Raw genomic sequence first — 22,778 nt, 5'->3', positions numbered from 1 at the left:
CTGATTATTTACTGATGTAAATAAAGGAAATATAGTGAAGAGTGAGTCCTTGTGAGGTGTGATGTAGTGTCAGTGTGTCAGCTTAGATTGGAAATAACAGTGTCGATCATCATGGTTTCATAAACAACATTTATTGTGCCCATCTCGGTTGTGGGCCATTACCCCATCATATATATATATATATATATATATAACTGTATTTACCCACTGATGGAGCTAGCCCCCCAATTTGAGAGCCACTTATGTACATGAGCAAAAATTTACAGATGAGGCATCAATGAATCATGTTAGCTGACTCTGTGTTAAGTTGATAGGGAAACTAGGCCTACACAGAAACAAGAACAATACTGTATGTGTACCAATCTGAGTTTTTAGCCTTGGCTGAAATGATCCTTTCAAGTGGAAAACATCCAGCTAGCCAAGCATGTGTGAGTGTGAACATACACATACGCAATATATAGTGCATGTACACTTTCACAGTTGAAGTCCTAGCATATGGTTTGAGAGTTTTGAAAAGAGCTGCCGCCTTCTTTCACTGCTAAATGAAGCAGAGAAGCAATGGCAGCTTCCAGCAAGCAGCCTCATTTGCAGCCGTTCATTCTGTTCGGATCTCAGCAGATGAGGAGATACAGATAGAGCTAAAAAGACAGAAAGAGAAATGATGGATGCTGAAATAAGTGACACTCAAAAAAACATTTGGTGGAATGAAAAGGCCCTTCACACCCACTCTCCACCACTACACCAAAACCAAAATCAATACTCTCTCTGATTTCCCCGAGTGTATGCCAAACCACATTAGTTGAAAGCTATATGCAGGGCATTAAGCATAATGCAGCTCCTAGCTGCTCGTTCCTGAGAAAAGTCAGCCTTGTAATAAATTTAATAACTTAATAAAAACACTTCCCCATGTCTTCTGCAAGTTTTCCCCATAGGATCTTTTCAAACTGTGCTCTTCAGGATCCTATATGCTGATTCTTCTTCCCCCTGTAATTCCAAACTCCAAGGGTGATCTTCAGTCCTCTGCAACATGACTCCATCTCCTATTTCCTCACTGTTTGGCTGAGCTTCAGTACCCTCTAGGGGAGATTGCTGGTAATTTAATGCCACTATTCTTGCTTTTCACACTTCAGCACAAGGATAAGCTGAGTGAATTAAATGTGTTTATTAAGACAGATTGTTAGAGAAGGAAAGGATGGCCATGCGGCATAATTTGTGTGCACCTTTCACAATTTCTGCCTCTCTTTCCTACTTGGGTTTCCACCGTAAAGCGAGATTTAGTTCTATGAGAGCGCATTCAATGTCACGTATGATTGTTATCACTTTAGAGGATAAAAACAATATTTTAATTACTTTGTACTAATTGGATTGTTGAGGAGCTGTTCCCTGTGTTTCCACGGTTGCATGTCTTTGGGGTTGTGTAGCAACAACAACAGGGTGACTGACTCTGCCACTTTTGCGGGATATCGGTCTGCTGCCAAGTCCCTGCAGATTTTACTGTAATTAACCAGCCAGAGCCTTGTTTGTGCATGTGGACATGAATAGTAGCTTGTTATTTGAACATTAATGGCTGTGTACGAGTGTGTGTGTTGTGCACAGCTCACAGTTCACCTTGGAACAGCGCCCCAGCAGCTGCGTGTCCTCTGGAGTGCTGTTTATATCAATACTTCCTCCTGTAATCATGTTTTAGGATGGCCCATGCCTCAGTTTCACAGGACGAAACGTGTGATGTTTGCGTCTGTCAACACATTTGCCAACCCACCTTTCAAGTGTCACATTTTACTTTGGGCTTCTGCCATTTTCCTTCCCTCTTGGCATGGGAAAGTTTCAGATTGGAGTACGCAAATGAAACGGGAAGTAAAGCATTAGGAAGATTATTCAAAACGGAATTTTCAAATCCCAGCGGAAGAAAAAGAAAGAATAACGGTCATAGATGAAGATAGTCTTTAATGTTGACCTTGGTGTCTTTCCTTGTTAGGACAAAGGTTCACCTGCAAAATGAAGGAACAATGAACAGTATACAGAGAACATGTTAAACCCATTTGCCATCCATTAAAAGTTGATTTATTCCAGTGCTACTACGTACATTATGCATCATGTGGCAGTGTACACAGAACAATGATTTGGTTACATTTTTTCAGTTTTTTGGGGAGTGGGGGGTTCACTCTGTACTCAGCAGAAGTGTGTTCTGATGCCTGCTCTATGACGAAAGCCTACTTATAATAAAAGTCCGGGATGTGTTAATCATTTTGTCTTATCTACCATTATCAGAGCAACATCATGAATGTCCCTCACTTCACTATGAAATACTGTGTATGTGTTTCATCTTCTAGAAAAGGATCAGTTCAGTAAATATTAGAATGGTGTTTAGGCTGGTCTTTGTGATGGGATACAAAGAAAACCAATTACAACAGAGTAAGGAACAGCAGATCCTGGATTAAATTTCCTATCTGCAAATGTAAAACAATAAAAGGTCTTTTGGGGGTTTCTTTTGTAACTGCCAGAATTTCAATCCCCTCGTGTAATTTCTAGGCATTTTTTTTTCTACATACCTATGACATGCTGGCAGCCACCTACCTTTACCTTTTCAGCTTTGTCCTGTTTAAATGGTGACATCTACAATGAGGTCATATTAACAGGACACCCAATCTTGCTGTTCATAACCTTCCTGTCAGTGAATGAGCAAAGTCTTTTCTTTTTTTCGTGCCACCCGATGAAGTCCTTAACACCAGCATTGTTATGTCTCTCTGGGGAAGAGACTCCAGCATCTGTGATCCTTTCTGTTGTAACTACACACCAAGTACAAAATGGGACATGACCTGGGTTTCCATTGCTTCTTCCTCCCTTACAGTTTTTTTTGTTTGGGGTTTTCTTTTTTTTTGGAACCACTTCAATGTCTTTTCTGCAGGCCATCTGTCAAGCCTACTTTTGTATGAGGGACTGATATTCTTAATAATGACAGATGAAAAACGTGAGGGCGTACCAGATGTAATGACAAGGTGGAAACCTTAGATAGAAACAGGCAGGTAAGGCTGTAATCAAGCAGATAGGCTTAGCCATCCTGACTAATTGGATGATACTGATTGAAACAGAGACTGCAAAAGCATGATAGATCTCTTTATAGGCTACTATTAGGGAGAAGTGTAGCACTCTGAGATAGGAAAGGCTAAAGGTGGGGGCAGTAAAGAGTCATGCTTCATCAACTCAAGTTGAAAGGGAAAAAGCTAATATTCATGCTCGATTAAGTTGCACTTGTAGCAAACTGAATACATTCTTAAAAGAAGTGCTCTCTGGTCAATCCAGAGCCTGTGAGATAGCGAACCTGTTTGTTCTCTCACAGGGTTGGACCTAGACTCAGTTAAGCCTAAAGCAGCTTGGAAATAATTAAGACCATGGAAATTATAATGATCCTACACCTGTCCATTTGCTTAAGGGACCACAAATATGAGATTTAGCACTAGCGTTCTTTTGGGACTCAATCTACTGTTTAAATCATCCTAGCCTGCTAACCTGATGACCTCCTGTTCTGTTCTAATGTGCTCTGGGAAAATCCTAAATATTTGTCTTCAAATTAAACTTTGCAAGTCATCACAGCACTAGAATATGCCAGTGCATGCTTTCATAGATGTTTCCCCCTCACTTCTTATCCATCACTGTACCACTCAGATAACCAAAGCAAAGGCCTCAAAGAACAGTTCAATGTTATACTTTACTACTGAGAGCTGTCCACTTAGGCTACAGGTCTGTACAGTAAATATAAAGCTAGTATTAGAAACCAGTTAGCTTATGCTCCTGATGAGTCAATTGAAGCCACAGACTGAAAGTGACAAAACTCAGAAGCTCTGACAGACATGCCCAATTTTACAGTAGAAGCAAAATCTTTACAATGGATTTGGTACCTATAGCCAATTTCCCAGTTTATAACAACTGTTCAGAATAATTTTGACTTAATTAGACTTTATTTGTAATAAAGCTTGAACTATAATTAAGGGTCTATCTGAGTATTTTGTCTTGCTCTTGTCATACTAAAAGATATTTTAAGAAACTGGCTGTTCAGTTTCTTTGATAAGTACATTTTAAGTCTGTTTTTCACTAGTCAAAGTTTGTGTTGTGCTCAATATAACAGAGAACTCCTGATGCATCTTTTTCTAAACTTTCCCAGTCAGTGCTAGCATTACAAACCATGAGTCACTGCAGCTCTCTGAGAAAAAAAACCCCTCACAAAAAAGCCCCCAGTGCATCCAGTATAATCTACATAATGGAAATAGTGACACAATATGGTAGCGATAGCTTAAGAGGAGCTAGAGCTAGCTTATATCTCGGGTTGTTTTGATTCTGGCTGGACTCAGGAATGTAAGTAGTTAATGTGAATTTGTGTTTATTACTTAAATTCCTCCGCATGTATATGACAACATACTCAAAAATTAATCTTGCAGTCTCCCACCAGTTAAGCCAATCTAAAGCTAATTTTATATTTAAAGTACAGACATGAGGGGCAGTGATAACATACTAGACTACAAGACAGCATATAAGTTTAATCGTTTTTTCTTTTTTTTTTAACTGTAAAACTATGGTTTATTTACTTTGAGATCAGTTCACTGTTTTGTAACCCGAAAAGTTTCTTCAGCAGTTTTTGTATTTTTGAGGATTTTTTTTGGAAATACTGATTTTTTTTTTTTTTAATCTCTCTTCATATTTTAAACAGGATCAACTTGCTGCAATTCTCTAGGTTCTGAAACTCTAAAAAAACACAGGTATCCTCGCAAAATAAAAAATTGGGGGAAAACAAAATTAAAAAATATAATACAAAAGAAAAGCAACCAACAAACCAAAGGTAATCTAATGAAACCAAGCGTATAAATAACCAGAGCCATCTGGGTGTGATCCATAACTACTTCTGGACAGAACCATGCAAAAGAGCTGGGTTAGTTACTCAGTTTGACCAGTGATGTGTTTGTGCCTGTATCCCAGCAGACCTCAAGCCATGCAATTTTCTGAAGACCACAGGAAGTTCTAATTAGTGGTAGTGAGAAAGGTAGACTACTACATATTTCATATTTGTTGTGTATGAGTGTGCAGCATTGAGCTTAAAGTGAACTTGTTCTCTGAAACACACAAATATGCTCTCAATCTGTCTCGCCACGGGTTTCTCGCTGTACTTCTCCATTTGTCGCTGTGTTAGAAATAGAAAAACCGGTTTTCAAAACATTTAGAGTTGCGGTGTAATGGAGGCAATGTTATGCATGTTAGACATTTTCTTTAAAGTTTTGGAGAGGAATGTATCTGAAAAAGGAATGCAATGTTGTATTTAGACTGTTAACATCGTAAAAAAGCTCTGAAATTAGTAATTAAATAACCCTCTACTATTTATACATTCAGGCACTGAAAAATCACATGTCAATATGTAACTAAAAAAGATAGTCGCTCTCATTTTTTTCCTTGGTAAGAACAAGGAAGCTGATACCTTGAAGTTGGCAATAGTGATCATTTTTCCTACCCAGTAGTAACGCCATATGCATCCCCATTGCTATTTATTTGTGTAACAGTTTCTCCTCCCCTTTAAGTGCATTTTCAATCACTGACCTGAAGTCAGAGCTTTTGTAGCCTCTCCTAAAGCTTTCACCCTAAACTATGGGAAAGAATCCATGACACTAGTCATTTGAAAGGGAAGTCCAATGGTTTGTCTTGTTCTCCTCACCGGACAAACAGGTAGACGGACAGATGGGTGGACAGATGTCCTCCATGGCCTCAGAGGGCCAGCAGGTGAGCCAAGGCCCTCAGCTCCACAGACCAACTTCCCCCCTTGTTGTTAAGGACTCTCCGGTGTGATAGCCAGCTCTCACCTCAGCAACCCTGAACTCAGTCTTTTTCTTTTTCTTTTTAACTATACAAGGGCTTTTACAAAAAAAGCTAACTTGGACAGCCATACAATGGCTAAAACATAAACCATATCTCTACTTTATCTCAGTTTGTAATTTTTTTTCTATTTTTCTTTTTTGGATGCATTTGTTTTTTCTTGATTTAAGTCTTTGCTTGCTTTTCTTTGTTCTTTTCGAGTAGCTCTAATCAGGCCTGTGCTGAGAGGCTCAGTCACAGAGAAACTGGTTTTCTGGATTTTTTTTTTTTTCATTAGGTGGAGAGGAAGGAATGAGTGGGAGGGAAAGGACAAGGATCAGGTCACGGACCAAGATGTGGGTTCATTATTAGTCCAGACATGGACTTGCCAGCAGATATGAGACAGAATTGGATGGGACAGAATGAGGCGACACGTTGGTTTGGGAAAGGTAGGGCTCAAAGGTGATTACAGAAGATTTGTCAAGGTTATCCGCTATCAGAGGAGGTGTGTGGTGCTGTGGAGGGAGAGCGCCGCCTACGGGCGGTGGAAGTCCAGGATCGCTCGGAGCGTTCGGAACGCTCAGAGGCTAGCGAAGCGGGTCGAAAGCGGTGAACAAAGCCGTCCAGGAAGTCCTGCTGCTGCTGGGTTATGGCTTGCGAGATGAGGCAGGGCAGTGCCTGCAGGCTGCCCGTCACTGAGTCCAGCTTGTCCTCCAATGTGCCGATGCGCTTATCCAGCTCCTCACTGCGTTCCTGCAGCTCCGACACCAGGTCATACATCACATTCTGGGTCTAATGAAGGAGAGAAAGTAAATGTGTTTTGGGACAAGAAGGAACAGGAGGACAGAGACAGGAGGGACAAGGGAGGAAGAGGCAAGATAGAAACATTAAGAAGCTGTTTCACAACTTGTTGCAACAACTAAAATTAAGAGATGATATACAGTAGGACACATATAGTGATTAAGGAAAAAAAAACCTTAATGTAACAGTAATAATAAATTCCATGAGTAGACAACTACAGTAAATATATTACAGCAGAGGAGGAAATAATTTAAAGGAAGCAGTAGGAAGGGGAGCTGTAAAGTTTCAGCAAGTCAGCATAGATTTTATCTTCCCATAGATTTTACAACCAACTTCTCCAATCCATTTATAGCTCCTGAAGGTCTTTAATCCTTTATGTGTTTGCTTGACACAACTCATTTATATAATGAAAAGCATCTCTAGTATTTAGGTACTTATTGCTTAACAGTTCATGCAGTTCTGGCCAGCTCAGCATGAGGCATCTGCAAGTAATTATTGCATCTCAACTAAGCAGTTTTCGATATTGCAAAATTAATCACACATTATATACAACATATTGCATTCTTCAACATCACAGAGCATTTTATAAGATTTGCAATTTAACAGTCATCTGCAGAGATTACAAAATACTCATGTAGGGTCTCCAGGCATGTGTGCCCCTCAGAAATCAAATCTAAAATCCAGATGTGAAAGGTTTATATCTCTATGGGGTTTGAAAATAAAGCTGAGCCACTGTAGGGTGTATGCAGATTGATCTGACCATTGAGCACAGTAAGGCGCAAGTAAACACACATTAAAGCGATTGGCCTTGGAACCTTTTAAAATACACACTGGAGTGCAAATGCCATCCACATCAAATGAAGTCAATGCAGCCATGCACCTCCCTTTGAACCCCCTCTCAGCTCTGGTGCCTCAGCTGACATCTGTACAGCCAGACAGAAGCTACTGAAGCATTTCTGTATTCAGCCTCTTATGGACAGATGCTGTTTACAGTGTGTCATCAGGTTCAGGTTCTTCAAACTGAGTAGTCTCGCATTAGGGTTCATTCTCCAAAGAGTTAGCTTGGCCAAGATCACTTTTTAAGGCAGTGCAGGTGCCGTTTGATTTGATGTGATGCGTAGATGTAGAATTTAAAATGGTATGATAGTGTCAAACATGAAATTTGAAAAGGAGTTAACAATGGAGACCTAATAAATAAAAGAAATAAATATCAATTATATTATTTATTGTGTACAATAACTTTACCACTTTAATGATTTCTATAGGAGCTTAATTTGCCAAAAAACAGAGAAAATAGTCCATGAAATAAAGTTAGAATTGATTCTGACTGATTGTATTTTCATCTTCTCCCGCAAACTATAGATAACATAACAGTAAAAGTTTTAAAAGTTATATTTAAGAATGAAACTGATGACCTGTACTGAATGACGTAATGTTTGACATTTGTATTAGCCCTCAAAAACTATTAAGTATTAGATTAAAAAGAGCACTCCTCTCAAATGTTGAAGCCTGAACAACTAAAGCAATCTTAACCTTCTAACGCTTCAAGAGCTGCACATATTGTCTACCTGGGATGTTGCATCTTGGGCCAAGCATTTTAACCAGTTGCCTAAAACCCTGCTTTTCAACCACATAATCACATCAGTAATTTCTATCCACCATTTGCTCTTCCTTTCATATGCAGTAGAATTAGCAAGTAGTCCAGCAATGTTTGCTCAAGTTATTTGTTTACATTTGGGTCTCATATAAAAAGTTGCTATTATCTCCTCCTCTGAAGCCTGGTTGTACTCAATGTGTTTTTGCCTGAAGTAATATAAAAAGTTAGTTGTTTCCACCTTTAGTCTGAAAGGTTTTCTTGCATATTTTGCAAAGTAGTGAGCTTTGCTGCTAGTTGTTGAAGTAGCTTCCTTTTTGTTACCAAATCATCATCAGAGGATGATACACGCTCTTGCTCTCAGACATGCCAGGCTTGTCTCGTTATTCTGTGTGCTGGGGAATGTAAACACAGGCCTTGGATATAGTAATAATGATATGGTACTTTTTTATTATGTATTTGCGGATGATATGATATGGCACAACCCTATTTTCCTAGGGTTTTTTTGCTGACTATTCAAAAAAAAGAAAAAAAAGAATGTACAACTTGATGCAGTCCCAGGATTGGCTCACCTATCAGCTTTATGCGGTAAGCTAAAGACGCTACAATTTTTAAGTGCACGGGGAGAACACTGAAAATATCCTAGGACAAAACCTTGGGGTTCCCTGTAGTTTATGTCCTTGGAAAGAGCCTGCTTAGGCCCTTCCTGAGAAGAATATCTCCATATAATAGAAGAATATACATTCAGTCAGTTTAAATAAAGACAGAATAGCAACGGCAAGTTAAAATCATCACAGCACAAATTATATCAAAACCTTCAAAAGATTAAGTTAGATTTTTAACTTGGAAAACTTACCTTTGCCAGGTCCACCAAGGTGTTAGCCTGATCATTGAGTTTCCTTTGCTCCATCTTAACACTGCGCAGTCTGAGTGGGCGCACAAGGAGGTGTGAACATGAAAAACAGGGAAGGAGAATGTGGACAAAAGGAAAGAGATGACAGCAAGGAAGAGAGGAGAGCAGAGTGAAGAAGGGGAAGGAGGGTAGTTTGAAGGAGTAGAGCACAGAGAGACAGGTTTTTGAGGGGCAGAGAGGGCCAATAGAAAAGAAAGGAGGAGGAGGAGGAACAACAAATGTTTTATCAGGACACTTCTTTCACTGATGACATTGAAAAGAAAGTAAGACATGCATTGTAAATATTTTCTTTATGTATTTATATTTATACACATATATGGAAGTGTATGCATATAAATATATATTAAAGGCATTCCTGGTCTTGGTCAATACAATACCAACCAAAACATGCAAAATTACAGAAGCATACTACACTCATTTAAAAAAAAAAATAGACTGTTTGTCATGTTTAAGCTAGCTCTTTTTTGTTATAACAAGATCTTTTTTTCACAACGTTACAGTCCTTTAAGCAGCAGGTGGCAGCAAGTATTTTTGTTGTAATGAGAAATGATGCTAATAGTGAGAGATGATCTTGTTACAAGCCAAAAAAAGAATCAGTTTTTGAAAAAGTGGGAAAAGGAGCTCAATACGTGAAAGAAACGTATTATTAGGAGTTAAAAATGCCCCTGTGAGCAAGAATGCAATATGCTTCCATACAAGAAAATCCCAAAACCTGTTTGAAATCAAAACATTCCCATCTCTTTCCAAAACTAAGACATTGAAAAAAGGAAAAAGATGGCATGCCCTTTGTCAGTGCTACACACAGCTCAGTGGTAGGACTTCAGATATACACACTGGTCATTCAGTAAGCGTGCAGTGACTATGACTGACTTTGTGCACAATGAAACGAGTTGGGTGTTTTCAGTGCTATTGTGAGTGTGTGTGTGTGTGTGTGTGTGTGTGTGTGTGTGTGTGTGTGTGTGTGTGTGTGTGTGTGTGTGAGAGAGAGAGAGTGCATATGTGCATGAGCTGATGAGTGTATGTGTGGATGCCACAGATAAAGGATGAAACTTGCCAGAAATAAACTGCCTAATGACACTGCTGAACATACGGCAACATCGACATTTCAAACATTTTAAATGAAATGCTGCACGATGATACATTGGACATGTTTTGTGATGCCTTCAACAAAGCGCCTCCTTATCTCTAATCAAATACATTATGGCTCTGTAAGAACTGTTAACGCTGATGTGCATAATATGCCATTGTTAGCAGTGGCATCACACAGCCATCATCTGAATGTGCGAGGGGAAGAATTTCCCTGTTCGGCAAATTATGAGACAGGATGACATTCAAGGGCATTTATTCATGTGCAAATCAGTATATCAGAGCAGAGTGAGACTGCTCGCTTACGGCTCTATCTCTGTGGGAAACTGCTCCAGCTCGTATGTGTCTGTTTGCCCGGCTTTGTCATCCCTTATGGCTGTCGAAGAATTGGGACTATTTGAGGTAAAAGCTCTACTTATTAGCGTAACACATTTTGAGTACAATTTTGTTCTACAAAACCCCAATGTACATGTTGCGTTGTGCTTTTTGTGCCATCCTATTGATGTCATGTACAAGGCCTTGTTGTTTGATCTCATATTAGAAAGGGAAAAAACAGCATAAATCAAGACTAAATCAACAGCAAGCATTTGATCCACATTAGAACTACAGGATAGAACACTGTGCTTATTTATGTCATCACAAAACCTTCAGGAGTGTAGGATGAGTTCTGTTGATGCAGGTTAATATAGCCCCAGAGCAGCTATATTAATCATGGGCAACAATATACACTACATCATCAATGATTATGAACTGCTGGCCAAGCCAACAAAGCTCCAAGCTCATTCTGCGCAAGATGCTTTTTCTTTCACACGTTCTCTCCAGACAGCCCTCCACTATCGACAATGTGGATGCTTTTCGTTCATTCAAGTCAGGGGGGAAATGGGAGGGAGAGGGAAGTAAATGGAACACTGAAGTAAAGAAAAAAAAAAAACACACAACCGAAAACAGCAATTCAGCATCCATCCTTTTTTTCTTCTTCTTCTTCTTTTTTTTTTTAGCAACAAGTAAACTTTTTTTTTTTTTACATGCATGTCGAACGCAGACATGGAGAGAGGAGGAGCAGGATGTTGAAGAAACAGTAGGAAGAGGATACATAGAAGACTCAACTTACTTCTGAGCTCTGCGGTGATAGAGCAAAACAAAGACAGAACACAGTACAGATTTTTAACCCCACAACATTCACGAAACGAGCGAAAACCATTACACTTCTCACTGTAAGCACAGGGTAAAAAGAGGGTCGCGGGGAGAGGGGGGCAAGGGAGGGGAACAGGAAGGACCATTACACTAGATTGCAGAGTGTTTGTGCGTATGTGTGTGTGTGTGTGTGTGTGTGTGTGTGTGCGTGAGTGTACGTGTGTGCGCGCGCACGCTCTGTATGTGTCCATCTGTGAGAGCTTACATATGTGTATGACAATCAAAGGAAATGGTCTTCAAGGAGAGGACATTGTGGGAAAACAGCATTGTTGATACTATCAGATATACACAACTATGTGGTATTATAGCTGATAACGCTGCCTAACAACAAATAACATTAAGGAATGAACCCAAAGGGACTATTTTCTTTTACAGCTAATCAGTAAGAATTACATTATCTCAGATTAACAGTTCAAATGATAATACAGCCTAAATATGTTAACCACAAGTAGCATTAAAGATTGAGCATCATTAGTTCTGGTTTTAGGCCATGCTGAAAGTCTCCTTGGTAGTTTGTGGTGAACGTCTCTGTCATATTTAGATTAGATTATGCAAAACACACAAGGTGCAGTGAACTTACTGGTGAATGGCTTGGAGAAACTTGCGCTGGTGTTTCCGCACCTTGGCGTGATCTATCTTCTTGACCAATTTTGTGTGTTTGTAAATGAGCCATGTTTCCCTGAGTACATTGGCAGCTGTGTTCTTTACCTATGAAACAAGGGCGAGAAACTTATATAACATAGAGTAGTTTGAACTGCTCTGACAGATTACAGACTGAAGCACCCATCTGTGTGTATTATTATGATTAACAATAATTTCAAAAAGTGGTTACACACAGAAAAATAAAACAATAAAAAAGGTTAAGTTAGAATTACATGTGCCAAAAACTCATTGTATTTGACTCCATACACACACTCACCAGCCATTTCATTAGTTGCACCTAGCTAATACTGGTTTTGGATTTGTGAGAGCCAATTCCTCATGACATCACACAGTTACTGTAGATTTATCAGCTGCACATCCATGACATAAATCTCCCATTCAACCACATCACAAAGTTGCCCTGTTGGACTGAAACTTCTTGTCATTTCAAGAAACGATCTGAGCTTTGCGACATGGGGCTTTATCCTGTTGGAAGCTGCCATTGGAAGCTGGGTACACTGTGGTGTTAAGGGTTGGACAGGTGGTGTTTAAAGGGCGTTCAGCTGGTACTAAGTGCGTTTAAGCACCTATAGTTCATTTACTCTGGTCCAAATCAGTTTATGAATTTGTAAGCTTGTAGCTTTCCCCGTGGTTTGGTTTGTTTACACAGAGTAAAGTCCAAGAGAACCAAAATGCATCACTGCAAACTACGTGAGAGTGTTCAGTCTGCTTGAATGGATCCGTGCGTTCATGGTGTTTATGCCATATTCTGACCCTACCATCTGAATGTTGCAGCAGAAACTGAGACTCATCAGACCAGGCAATGTTTTTCCAATCTTCTGTTGTCAAGTTTTGGTTAGTCCATTGTCGCACCCGGCCGGATTCTCTGCTGCTATAGCCCATCCGCTTCAAGGTATGGCATATTGTGCATTCAGAGGAGCTCTTCTGCATACATTTCAGTTTAATTTTATTTATATAAAGCCAATTCCCGACAAAAATTGCCTCAAAGTTTCTTATAATGTAAGGGAAAGACCTTAAAATATTAGAAAGCTATCCCAAACAACCCCCTGTCAACAGTTGGAAGGAAAAACTCCCTTTTAACAGGAAAAAACCTCTGACAGAATCAGGCTCAGGGAGTGGCAGCCATCTGCCACAACTTGTGGGGGGTGAGGGGAAAGAGAAAAGAGCAGAAAGAGGACGAAGGGAGAGAGAGTCAGGGTTTAATAGTTACAAACGATTAAAACCAATAGTCGGCAGAAAACACACATAGGTTTCTTCAGCATGTTGTTTTGCCCATGTCTGCATATTTAAATGCACTGATTTCCTGTCATGTGACTGGCTGGTTAGACGTTTGCATTAACAAGCAGTTGAAGAGGTGTACCCAATAAAGTGGCTGGTAAGTGTATTGTTTATTCTACAATCCCAGTCAAATTAACAGACTGGAAGAAGCAAATTGTCACACATTTTTTGAGCTGAGAATGCTCGAAAGAGTTATAAACCAAAACATTCTCATCACTGTTACAAACACAAAATGCATATTATAAGAGTTTACTATTACAGTTTACTGTGACTCACTCGTTTGCAGAGTTGTGTGTCCATCATGAAGTTGTGGACATGCTTCTCAGCCTTGGTTAGCTCCAGCTTCCTGGCTACCACTGCAACTACCAACGCAGTGCAACCAGCTCCCTGTTGCACAAAAACAGCAACTGTTCTTTCTTATATGGACACTACATTGTGTTTGGCTGGTGTTACATAGATCTCCATATATACATAGTACATTTCAGGTTCTTTCAAATAAATGACCAGTGTGTGAGCTCTACAGAAGAAGAATTAAATACATGTTCTGGTAGGTTAAAAACAAACAAACAGAGGAAGCGAGAAACAAATATATGTTGAGGAATCAAGTTGAAATCTGACGATCAGGTTGCATGATAATACTTTGAGCTTGAGGTTTCGTTCTATCTGATCATAGTTGTCTTGTGTGTTCTGTTATACATTTATGTAACTGAAGACATGATGAACCTACCATGATCCCTGTAAGCAGACACACGCCTTTCCCACAGTAGGTGTGTGGTACCATGTCTCCGTAGCCAATGGAGAGGAAGGTAATCGAGATGAGCCACATGGCTCCCAGGAAGTTACTGGTCACTTCCTGTTTGTCATGATACCTAAGGCAATGGAGATATGCAGAAGTCAGGAAAGCTGGAACTCAGTTTCGTGAATGTGAGCATGCTGAAGAATGACATGGTGCTGTGTGAACCAAACGGGTTGTGAGCGGAGGTGGTGGAGGTGGTGAGGATCGAGGAGTAGGAAGAAATCATGTTGGAAGGTGAGACACCTGTTTTATAAAGCCAGTTCTAAAAAAAAATGCAGCAGATTTTAGTGAGAAACAACAAAGAAAAGGTCTACTCAGTACATGTGCAAAAAACAGTAGAATTCCTTTCTGTTTTCCTTCATCTTTAAGACAGTTTTTAATGCAGAGCCATATTTTTAATGGGAAGGACGCTCAGAATAATGCGAAGGCAGGGGAAAAAAATCACTTTCTAATAGAAATAACTGATTTGAAACTGAAACCATGATGTTCACCATCTGTCAGTTTGAAAATGAGGCACTTGATGAGATGAATGATGGGAAATTTAAAAAGAAAAAAAGAGTCTGAGGCCAAATGACATCATCTTGATTTAAAATGGAAAGAAATTATACTAAGTATAGTAAGCAAGTTTTAAATGACAAAGAGAGAGGCCATGTTGCTCAGCGTGACTGGATATAGTGCCATGGCTTTAAGTTATTTTCAGTATTGCACCAGAAGGTACATCAGTGCATCCAAAAATGCATACGCTTCTTCTTTAAATCAAACTAATAGTCGGATTATTGGTCAACGTTTAATAAAAATCTTCCTTCCTTCTCAGAGTTGCCCCGACAGAAGTTTTGGTAATGCAAATCATCAGTTCAAACTGACAGCCATGCTTGAAAATGTCGGACCAAAAGGCCCATAGTGCATACGTAAAGACACTTGTGTAACAAAAAACACAACGCACACAAAGCTGGATTGAGGATGACATTGCCATACCTTCCACAGCAAAGCAAAAGTCAATCACGGAGGCAAATCTGCCTCATTCACCCACCCTCATTCAACTCGCCTGATTATTCCCAATGGGCTGTCTAGGAGGAGATCAGATAAGATTTAATTTTGAATTCAAAATCAAATATTCATTAAGCACTTTCAGACAACATCACGCTAACATCCTTATGACAAGGCAATCTAGACTCTGAGTCTAATTTCTTGGGATTTGGTTAAGGATTTTGTAAAGGGAGTTCTAACTGGGCCAATCATGAATTTCCGATGAGTTTGAAATATCCAGCAGCGTCCAAGCCTATGAACTCAGAATGACCAGCACAATCATCTCTAATTAGCGCACAAGTACATATCAGAACAGCTGGGGTTCAGTTTATGAAGTTTTTCTCTACACCAGGAGGGAAAAAAAAAGATTCACAGTTTCATAGAAAAACCGTTTCCTCTTTCTCCTCCAAGACAGTTCATTGTTACCAAACACCATAAATGAACTAATCATGCCTTCCACATTTCTTAAAACTCCCACTCTCAAGTTTTTCTATTCATGCTCAAAGTCCGGGGGAAAAATAGCTGAGCGTTTTTGTCCCACAGAATGTCAAAAAAGTGTGTGGTCTATGGGATTCAAGCTTTTTCAATAACATGCAGAGAAGCAGTCTGTACAATACCATGCAGGAATAAAAAACATGTCTGCATCTGCATGCTTCAAAGCCAGTATATTGAGAGCAGGGGAGCAACAGAAAAACCTAGGGTCCATTTAGAGATTAACACCACCTATGACAAATCCTGAAGTATTACCATGTGAAAGGGGACCGTTACGTCTTCTTGGTACTGTTCATTTGTAAACAGTGGGGTGAGGACTGGTTGAGTAACAAAGGAAGAAGCTCATTGAATTTGACACCCCTGTCTCTTTTACCTGAATCCCAACACTTCACCAGCTGCCCTTTGATAACTGCCATGGGGATAAACTTGATCAGCTGGCTAAATATTGTAATTGCAAGTGACTACAATGTTAGTGACTAGTATGTTAATTTCATTCATTTTGTCATCAAGGCATGCAGAGAATGAGTCACGTCTCCAAGGCAGGCAGGAATGTGCTGCACCTTTCAGCACAGTGAACAGTTTATTGCAGTACAATATGGTCGCCTCTGTTGTAAATATGACCTATAAATATGCTTGGCAACAATGCAAAGAGGCATTGTTGCTTTCTCTTTTATCGCCTGTTTTTCTGTTGGTGGACATTTCATTGCACATATTTCAGCTCTCTGAAAAAGAGCAGAAGACAGCAGTACTGGAGCAGAGACAGAGGCTGAAATGGGAGCAAATCAATAGCGTTTTAAGGCTCTCAATATACTGTGTCAAGTTTTGGAATAGCATGGAGAAGAGCTGGCACCACTTTCAACTTATTCCAGGACAGGACATATATAATGTCCAGAGCAGATAGTTGTAATCCCCCCTGGTTAAATTCTCCCTGACAGACACTAACAGCAAATGCATTATTCTTGGATCAATTACCCAAACGTTTTACAGATTACATTATTTATCCAGCATCAAATGCAACAACATCCATTTACATCCAAAAGAGCACCGAGGCCTTCGTTCTGCGAGACAGTGTGATGACCACAACACAAGACCGATAAGGCAACGTCTCAAGTCGCAGTGTTTTAACTAAGCTGACCAGCAACGAGATAAACAATTGCTTGTGAATGACTATATCGGCCTGTTCAAATCACCATCGGTGTAGTCTAATCAGCCTTTTCCCTCCCAACATGGCTATGCTCTCTGTTTATGTGCACGAATGGAATCACTTCATTTTTCAGCTGCTGTTGTCTGTAGATGTTTGACAGAGGCTGACAACACAGCCTCTCTATAAATAAAGTAGCAAGAATGGATCACATGTGAATGAGGCGCACTTAACCTTGCCAACATGCACACACACACATACACTCAGGTTTTCCTTTCGAACTGGATTCCTTCACATACGCGAAATATTTTAACAGATGTTTCCTTCAGAACAAGGGCGCTTTTTAAGGTATCACACACATAAAAGTTACTACTGTGCTTCGTGCGCCTAAAATGCACAAATGAATTAAAAAACACTTGCAAAACCCGATAGTACAACAATATTTAGATTTCAAACATGCTAGAGGAAGAACATCAACCTTGCCTCTGTTTCTTGCCTTCTTTAGTCAGCCGGCACAGCGAAGCAAAGAGCCAAGCACTTTGTTCACACTGAAAAGCTCGTGCTTTACATTCTGAAGTCATCACCTTCATATAGTAACACCACATCACCACTTTTGTCCAGATGTTCAATCGAGGCAAAATAAATGGAAAAAAAAAAAAGTCAGAATGCCAAAAATTTAATCTGAACACTGCTGTGATGACTTTTAAACAAATACATCGGGATGCTCCGCGGGGGGAGGGGTTTTAGTTGCAATAAACATGAGCAGATTAAACTCAAAGTAATGACAGCTTCTTTGAAAAACTGCAAACCTAGCAGTGTTTTTACAGCACAGCAATACACAAAAGTAAGCAAGCAAAGCAGCACAGCAAACTAAAAAAAATCTGTACATTTGCTAATTGCTGAAATTGAAAGGGGACATATTGTATTTTTACATGCTTTATCATATTTATAGTGTTAGAAAAATGGATCACATTACAAATTTAACATGGCTGAATTTTTTTTTAAATTGCCATGTACGAGACAAAAGCTCAGGCTTTTGAATCGTTGGGATTTCTTGTACCTTTAGGCTCAGTTTACCAAGAGCTCTTCTGCTCTTAGTTCTTTATGAACTAAAAGTACAAGTCAGAGAGAGAGAAAGGAGGTGTATGGTCATCTCAGTTGAGCAGCTCTGGCTGTGAGCACAGTATTCCCACCCACTTGGTGTTCAAACACTCAACCAGAAGGGAGGATGGCCTTTGGATAATGTTCTTCTGAAGGAGAGGAGCTAAAACTGCTTCTTTCAGACAGAGGGCTGAACCGAGTCCCAGTGTAAGCTATATATGGATTATTTTGAACTGATTTATGCAAAGCTACTCAAGCAGAGTCCAAGAATTAAAATATGGAGTTGGGTATGATAATATCGGAATAATAAGTCCACTTTAAATATGGTGCGAGTTTTCACAGTTCAAAGCAATACAGTACAGAGTTTTTAAAATCCCAGATTCTTCCTGTGGCACCAACGTGAGATTGATTTGTGATTTTTGAAACTTTACAAGACCAGATTTTCAGTTTTCTCTAATGGCACGATTAGGTAAAATTTAGTTATGGATTAAATGTGTGAAAGAATTAATTATGGTTAATTAACAAATGTTAGCATGCTATCAATCTAATGTGATGAACATGGAACACGTTTTAGTTAAAAATATGTAAAACTTAAAAATTCTGAAGGTTTTATTATTATGCAGTTTAGACTCAACCCACTGTAAAGTTTATGCCCTAAATTAACTGTATTGGTAATTACCAAAATTGTTTTTATGTTTCAGTAATGGTTAATCCACCAGTATGCACAAGCTCTTTAACTGAAATATTTTAATGTTGGTGTTATTGTTGTTAACCTAGATTTTCAAATGTACTGGTTAAAAAAATAAAAATAAAAAATAGTTGTTAAGATGCCAAATTACAGTGATCTACTTGGATTCCTGAACAGAAATTTTTATTTGATTTGATTAATTCCTTCTTAAAGAATTTCAGTGTAACAGCTCAAATTTATAGAAATATTAATTCATTAAAGTTTGTTATTTGCCTAATGAATAATAATATTTTTCAATGTGAAACAATTTTTTGAAAGTTTCTAAATCTTTATTTGTGTTTTCTTGTTTTTATGGCCTGTGGTCATATACACACATTATATACATCTCCCTCTCACCACCTGGTGGGTGATGTTTGCGGTCCTCAAGCTTGGGTCCTCAGGTCTGGGAGTTTGAGGGTCCTATGCAGTATCTTAGCTGTTACTAGGTCGGTACTCTTCTGAACAGAGACATCTGGTGTGCTTGGAATCTGTGTCCATATGTGGGGCATCCAGGTGGTTCTCAGGTTGCTCTGCCTGGTCTTGGAGTCCTGGTGATGCTTTGACCCATTGGTGTTATTTCCAAAGCTACTATGAAGTGTGCTCATGTATTGACTATACATTTTGCCTGCTGCAGTATCTGAGAGGAGCTTCCATGTTGTGGAGAGGCAGGTGATTACCTGGACGGCAACAGTGTTGTACCCTTGTAGGGCTCCTTCATGCATATCACCTCTTACACTGGGGTGGCTGTGTACATGTATTTTATAATATCCATGTTTAAACAGCTTAGGAACAAAATAGATTTCCAAGTTCTCTAACTGCTTTCTGTGTAATGTGTACAATGAAGAAAGCTTTTATATGAAAGTATATGTCATGCAATTCAAACATGAAATGAAATTATGCAGACGAATCTGCAGCAATCTTCACCTCTTGGCTTTGTGCCCAAATCCAACTCTGTCAAATGAATTCTTAAACACACTTGAGCAGTCAAGGCTCAATGTCACAGTGACCTGTCATCAGGAAATCAAACACAGAGGAGTGGCGGTCTCACAAGATCTGATGTAATTGTGCTTCGGTCAATTAGCACGAAATATAAACCACATGGAGGTTCGCCATGTTGCAGAAACTGGATATTAGCTTTAAATTAAGTACCTGTTAGATTTCCTCTATATATATATTGCAGGGAAGAAAATGAATTTTAAAGTGCCAGTGCAAAAATGCACACACTTTAAAGAAGAATTAACCTAAATCTACTGCACTACTGTCAACCAACTAAAATGTTTTATTTTTAACTGAAAGCTCTTTGGATTTGCTGACTCAAGGTTTTATCCCCCCCTCAACGAGGCTTTCTCTGGGCCTCTGCTTCCAGAAATGCTCAGAGTGTGTTAGCACATCTGCATTTTTAAATTTATTTTTACAGGGTCAGTGAGAAAACTTTCAAACAGTATGCTGTAACTGCAGAGATTTTCTGCAAGTCACTCAATTATGAATAATGAAGTAAATAATGTCAGCTGGCCTAAGCCCTTTACAGTGTTGTGTGTGCGCCCTTGCAAACTTTCGTAATTAACCTGAGAACTACAGTCAGTCTTTCCTTTCATGAAGTCAGGTCTCTCTGTGCTATGCTGGGACTGTCCTCCCTAATCTACAGACAAGAAACTCCATTCGTGACACCCTTAATCTTAATGTTTCAGAGCTGGAGTGTGTGCTTACATCAAAGGTTATCAGATTGACAGTAATCCATCACAGATGTTTCACTGAATTAGGATAGAGACACCTCTAGAAAAGCTCCTCAGTAAGCTTCCAAGCCCAGTAACACACTTTACATTCTCAACTCCAACAATAGTTGTTTTGCTCAAGCTAAGAAGCACTTCTTCAAAACAGTTTCCATGTAGAGCTGGGCGATATGAGATTTTTTCATATCACGATATGTTTTTTTCATTTCAGGCGATAACGATATCTATCACGATATAAGCCAAATAACTATATTTGTAAGATTTAAATGTGCCGTTGCTCACAAGTAAAATGTGAAATAATCAGCAGCTTGTTTTTATTTAAATATTTATTCCCCATAATAAGTTCAACAGGGTAGATGTACTTAAGGAACATGAGACTTTTTCAGATAAATAAAGGCAAATATTGCAAACTACACAAAAGGCAGCCGCTAAAGCGTTTAAGTTTCAAAATAGAACAAACAAAACAGACTAAATTGTCAATTCCACTTAGAAACAAAATATTAATTCTAAAAATAAATCTTAGTTTGTTTTACAGAAGAACAGACAAAACTGACTAACTTTTGTCAATATCAAATAAACTGAGAACTAAAAGGAAATTCTCAATCTCTCCTTGTTGTATAGCTGAGCTTTTCAAACAGTTTTAACAGTTACTTTAGTCTGACAAAAGCCGAATGACGAATTAGCGCTTCCAGTCAGAGACTGAGGCTACGTCCACACGTACACGGGTATTTTTGAAAACTGAGATTTTCTGTTTTCGTTTTAAAAAATAATCCCGTCCACACATAAAGGCAGAAATGAAGGAAAACGCTGCTATGAACATGCCAAAGCAGCAGGTGGCGCTAGATTCCTAGCCGTGCCGAAATGCTGGCCAATCAGAAGTCTAGAAGCCTCGGTGGGAAAAAGTAAACAAAGCTGGGGCATAGAAGCAGAACCGAGTCGTATGTGTGGAGGGACAGTAACTGTGTGTATATGTAAGCATTTAAACACTGCAGAGAGTAGAATTAACAGTATTGTAGAAATTCATTTCACCGAAACAATAACGTGGCGCACAGTGTGACGCATGCACCAGTTTATTGTATTTCCAGACTTGCTTTCGGCACAATTTACAGTGCACGCTACTCTGTTTTTTGTCAGACTTGAAATAGCCGAAATACCTTCACACTACGGAACTTCTTTAGCTCTTCCGTTCGACAATCTCTCCGGCATTGGAACCATCATCTGTTTTCTCTTCGGTCACGCTCGGTTGATTTTTCTAGTCGGCACACTCATTTCCTCCATTACCCGCTGGCTGCTTCCCAAACAAACACACGTGCGGCTTGGCACTTGTGCTATACGGTAACAAGTCACGCGACGTGACGCTGCGGCTGTGATTGGTTCGGCTCCGCGCTACTTAATTTGGATTGGCTGACTTTTTTTTTTTTTTTTTTTTGAGGACAAGAGCGGCGAGGTCTATCGCGATAGCTTAATTTCTCTATCGAGTAAAAGTTATATCGCGATACATATCGTTATTGTTCTATCGCCCAGCTCTAGTGGAGGGACAGTAACTGTGTGTATATGTAAGCATTTAAACACTGCAGAGAGTAGAATTAACAGTAACAGTATTGTAGAAATTCATTTCACCGAAACAATAACGTGGCGCACAGTGTGACGCATGCACCAGTTTATTGTATTTCCAGACTTGCTTTCGGCACAATTTACAGTGCACGCTACTCTGTTTTTTGTCAGACTTGAAATAGCCGAAATACCTTCAAACTACGGAACTTCTATGGCTCTTCCGTTCGACAATCTCTCCGGCGTTGGAACCATCATCTGTTTTCTCTTCGGTCACGCTCGGTTGATTTTTCTAGTCGGCACACTCATTTCCTCCATTACCAGCTGGCTGCTTCCCAAACAAACACACGTGCGGCTTGGCACTTGTGCTGTACGTAACAAGTCACGCGACGTGACGCTGCGGCTGTGATTGGTTCGGCTCCGCGCTACTTAGTTTGGATTGGCTGACCTTTTTTTTTTTTTTTTTTTTTTTTAAGAGGACAAGAGCGGCGAGGTCTATCGCGATAGCTTAATTTCTCTATCGAGTAAAAGTTATATCGCGATACATATCGTTATCGTTCTATCGCCCAGCTCTATTTCCATGTAAATGTTAAAATTTTTTTCCAAGAAGTAACTCATTCATCCTCTGATGCACACTCTGGGTATTAAACCATCATGGGACACGCAGAAACACCGAAACACTACCACTCCACCTCCACTGCCAACTCAGTACATCTAAACATTTTCTTTCATGTTTCAAATCTTCTCAGTACACTCAGCCTTCCACAATGTGTGGTTTACTTCTGCACACAACACAGAGACTGTCTTTAACATTATACTTTTAACTCTTTTAGGTGCACACAAAAAAACAGAC

General features: G+C 39.4%; 1 protein-coding gene across 1 annotated transcript in view; it reads right to left on the bottom strand.

Annotated features, from left to right (window-relative positions):
• Positions 1–1,927: 1,927 nt before the first annotated feature.
• The window catches only part of kcnn1a (potassium intermediate/small conductance calcium-activated channel, subfamily N, member 1a), a 65,969-nt gene continuing 45,118 nt past the window's right edge, over positions 1,928–22,778 (bottom strand). The window contains exons 5-9 of the mRNA XM_026148663.2: positions 14,089–14,230; positions 13,638–13,748; positions 12,001–12,128; positions 9,084–9,153; positions 1,928–6,624 (exon numbers count right to left, since the gene is read on the bottom strand). Coding sequence (XP_026004448.1) covers positions 6,319–6,624; positions 9,084–9,153; positions 12,001–12,128; positions 13,638–13,748; positions 14,089–14,230 — 757 coding nt within the window. The 3' untranslated portion in view covers positions 1,928–6,318. The remainder of the gene's footprint in view (positions 6,625–9,083; positions 9,154–12,000; positions 12,129–13,637; positions 13,749–14,088; positions 14,231–22,778) is intronic.

This window comes from Astatotilapia calliptera, chromosome 18 (assembly GCF_964374335.1).
Source record: "Astatotilapia calliptera chromosome 18, fAstCal68.1, whole genome shotgun sequence".
Taxonomy (NCBI): Eukaryota; Metazoa; Chordata; class Actinopteri; order Cichliformes; family Cichlidae; genus Astatotilapia; species Astatotilapia calliptera.
The sequence above is the reverse complement of the archived record's forward strand: the minus strand, read 5'-3'. Positions and strand labels throughout refer to the sequence as shown.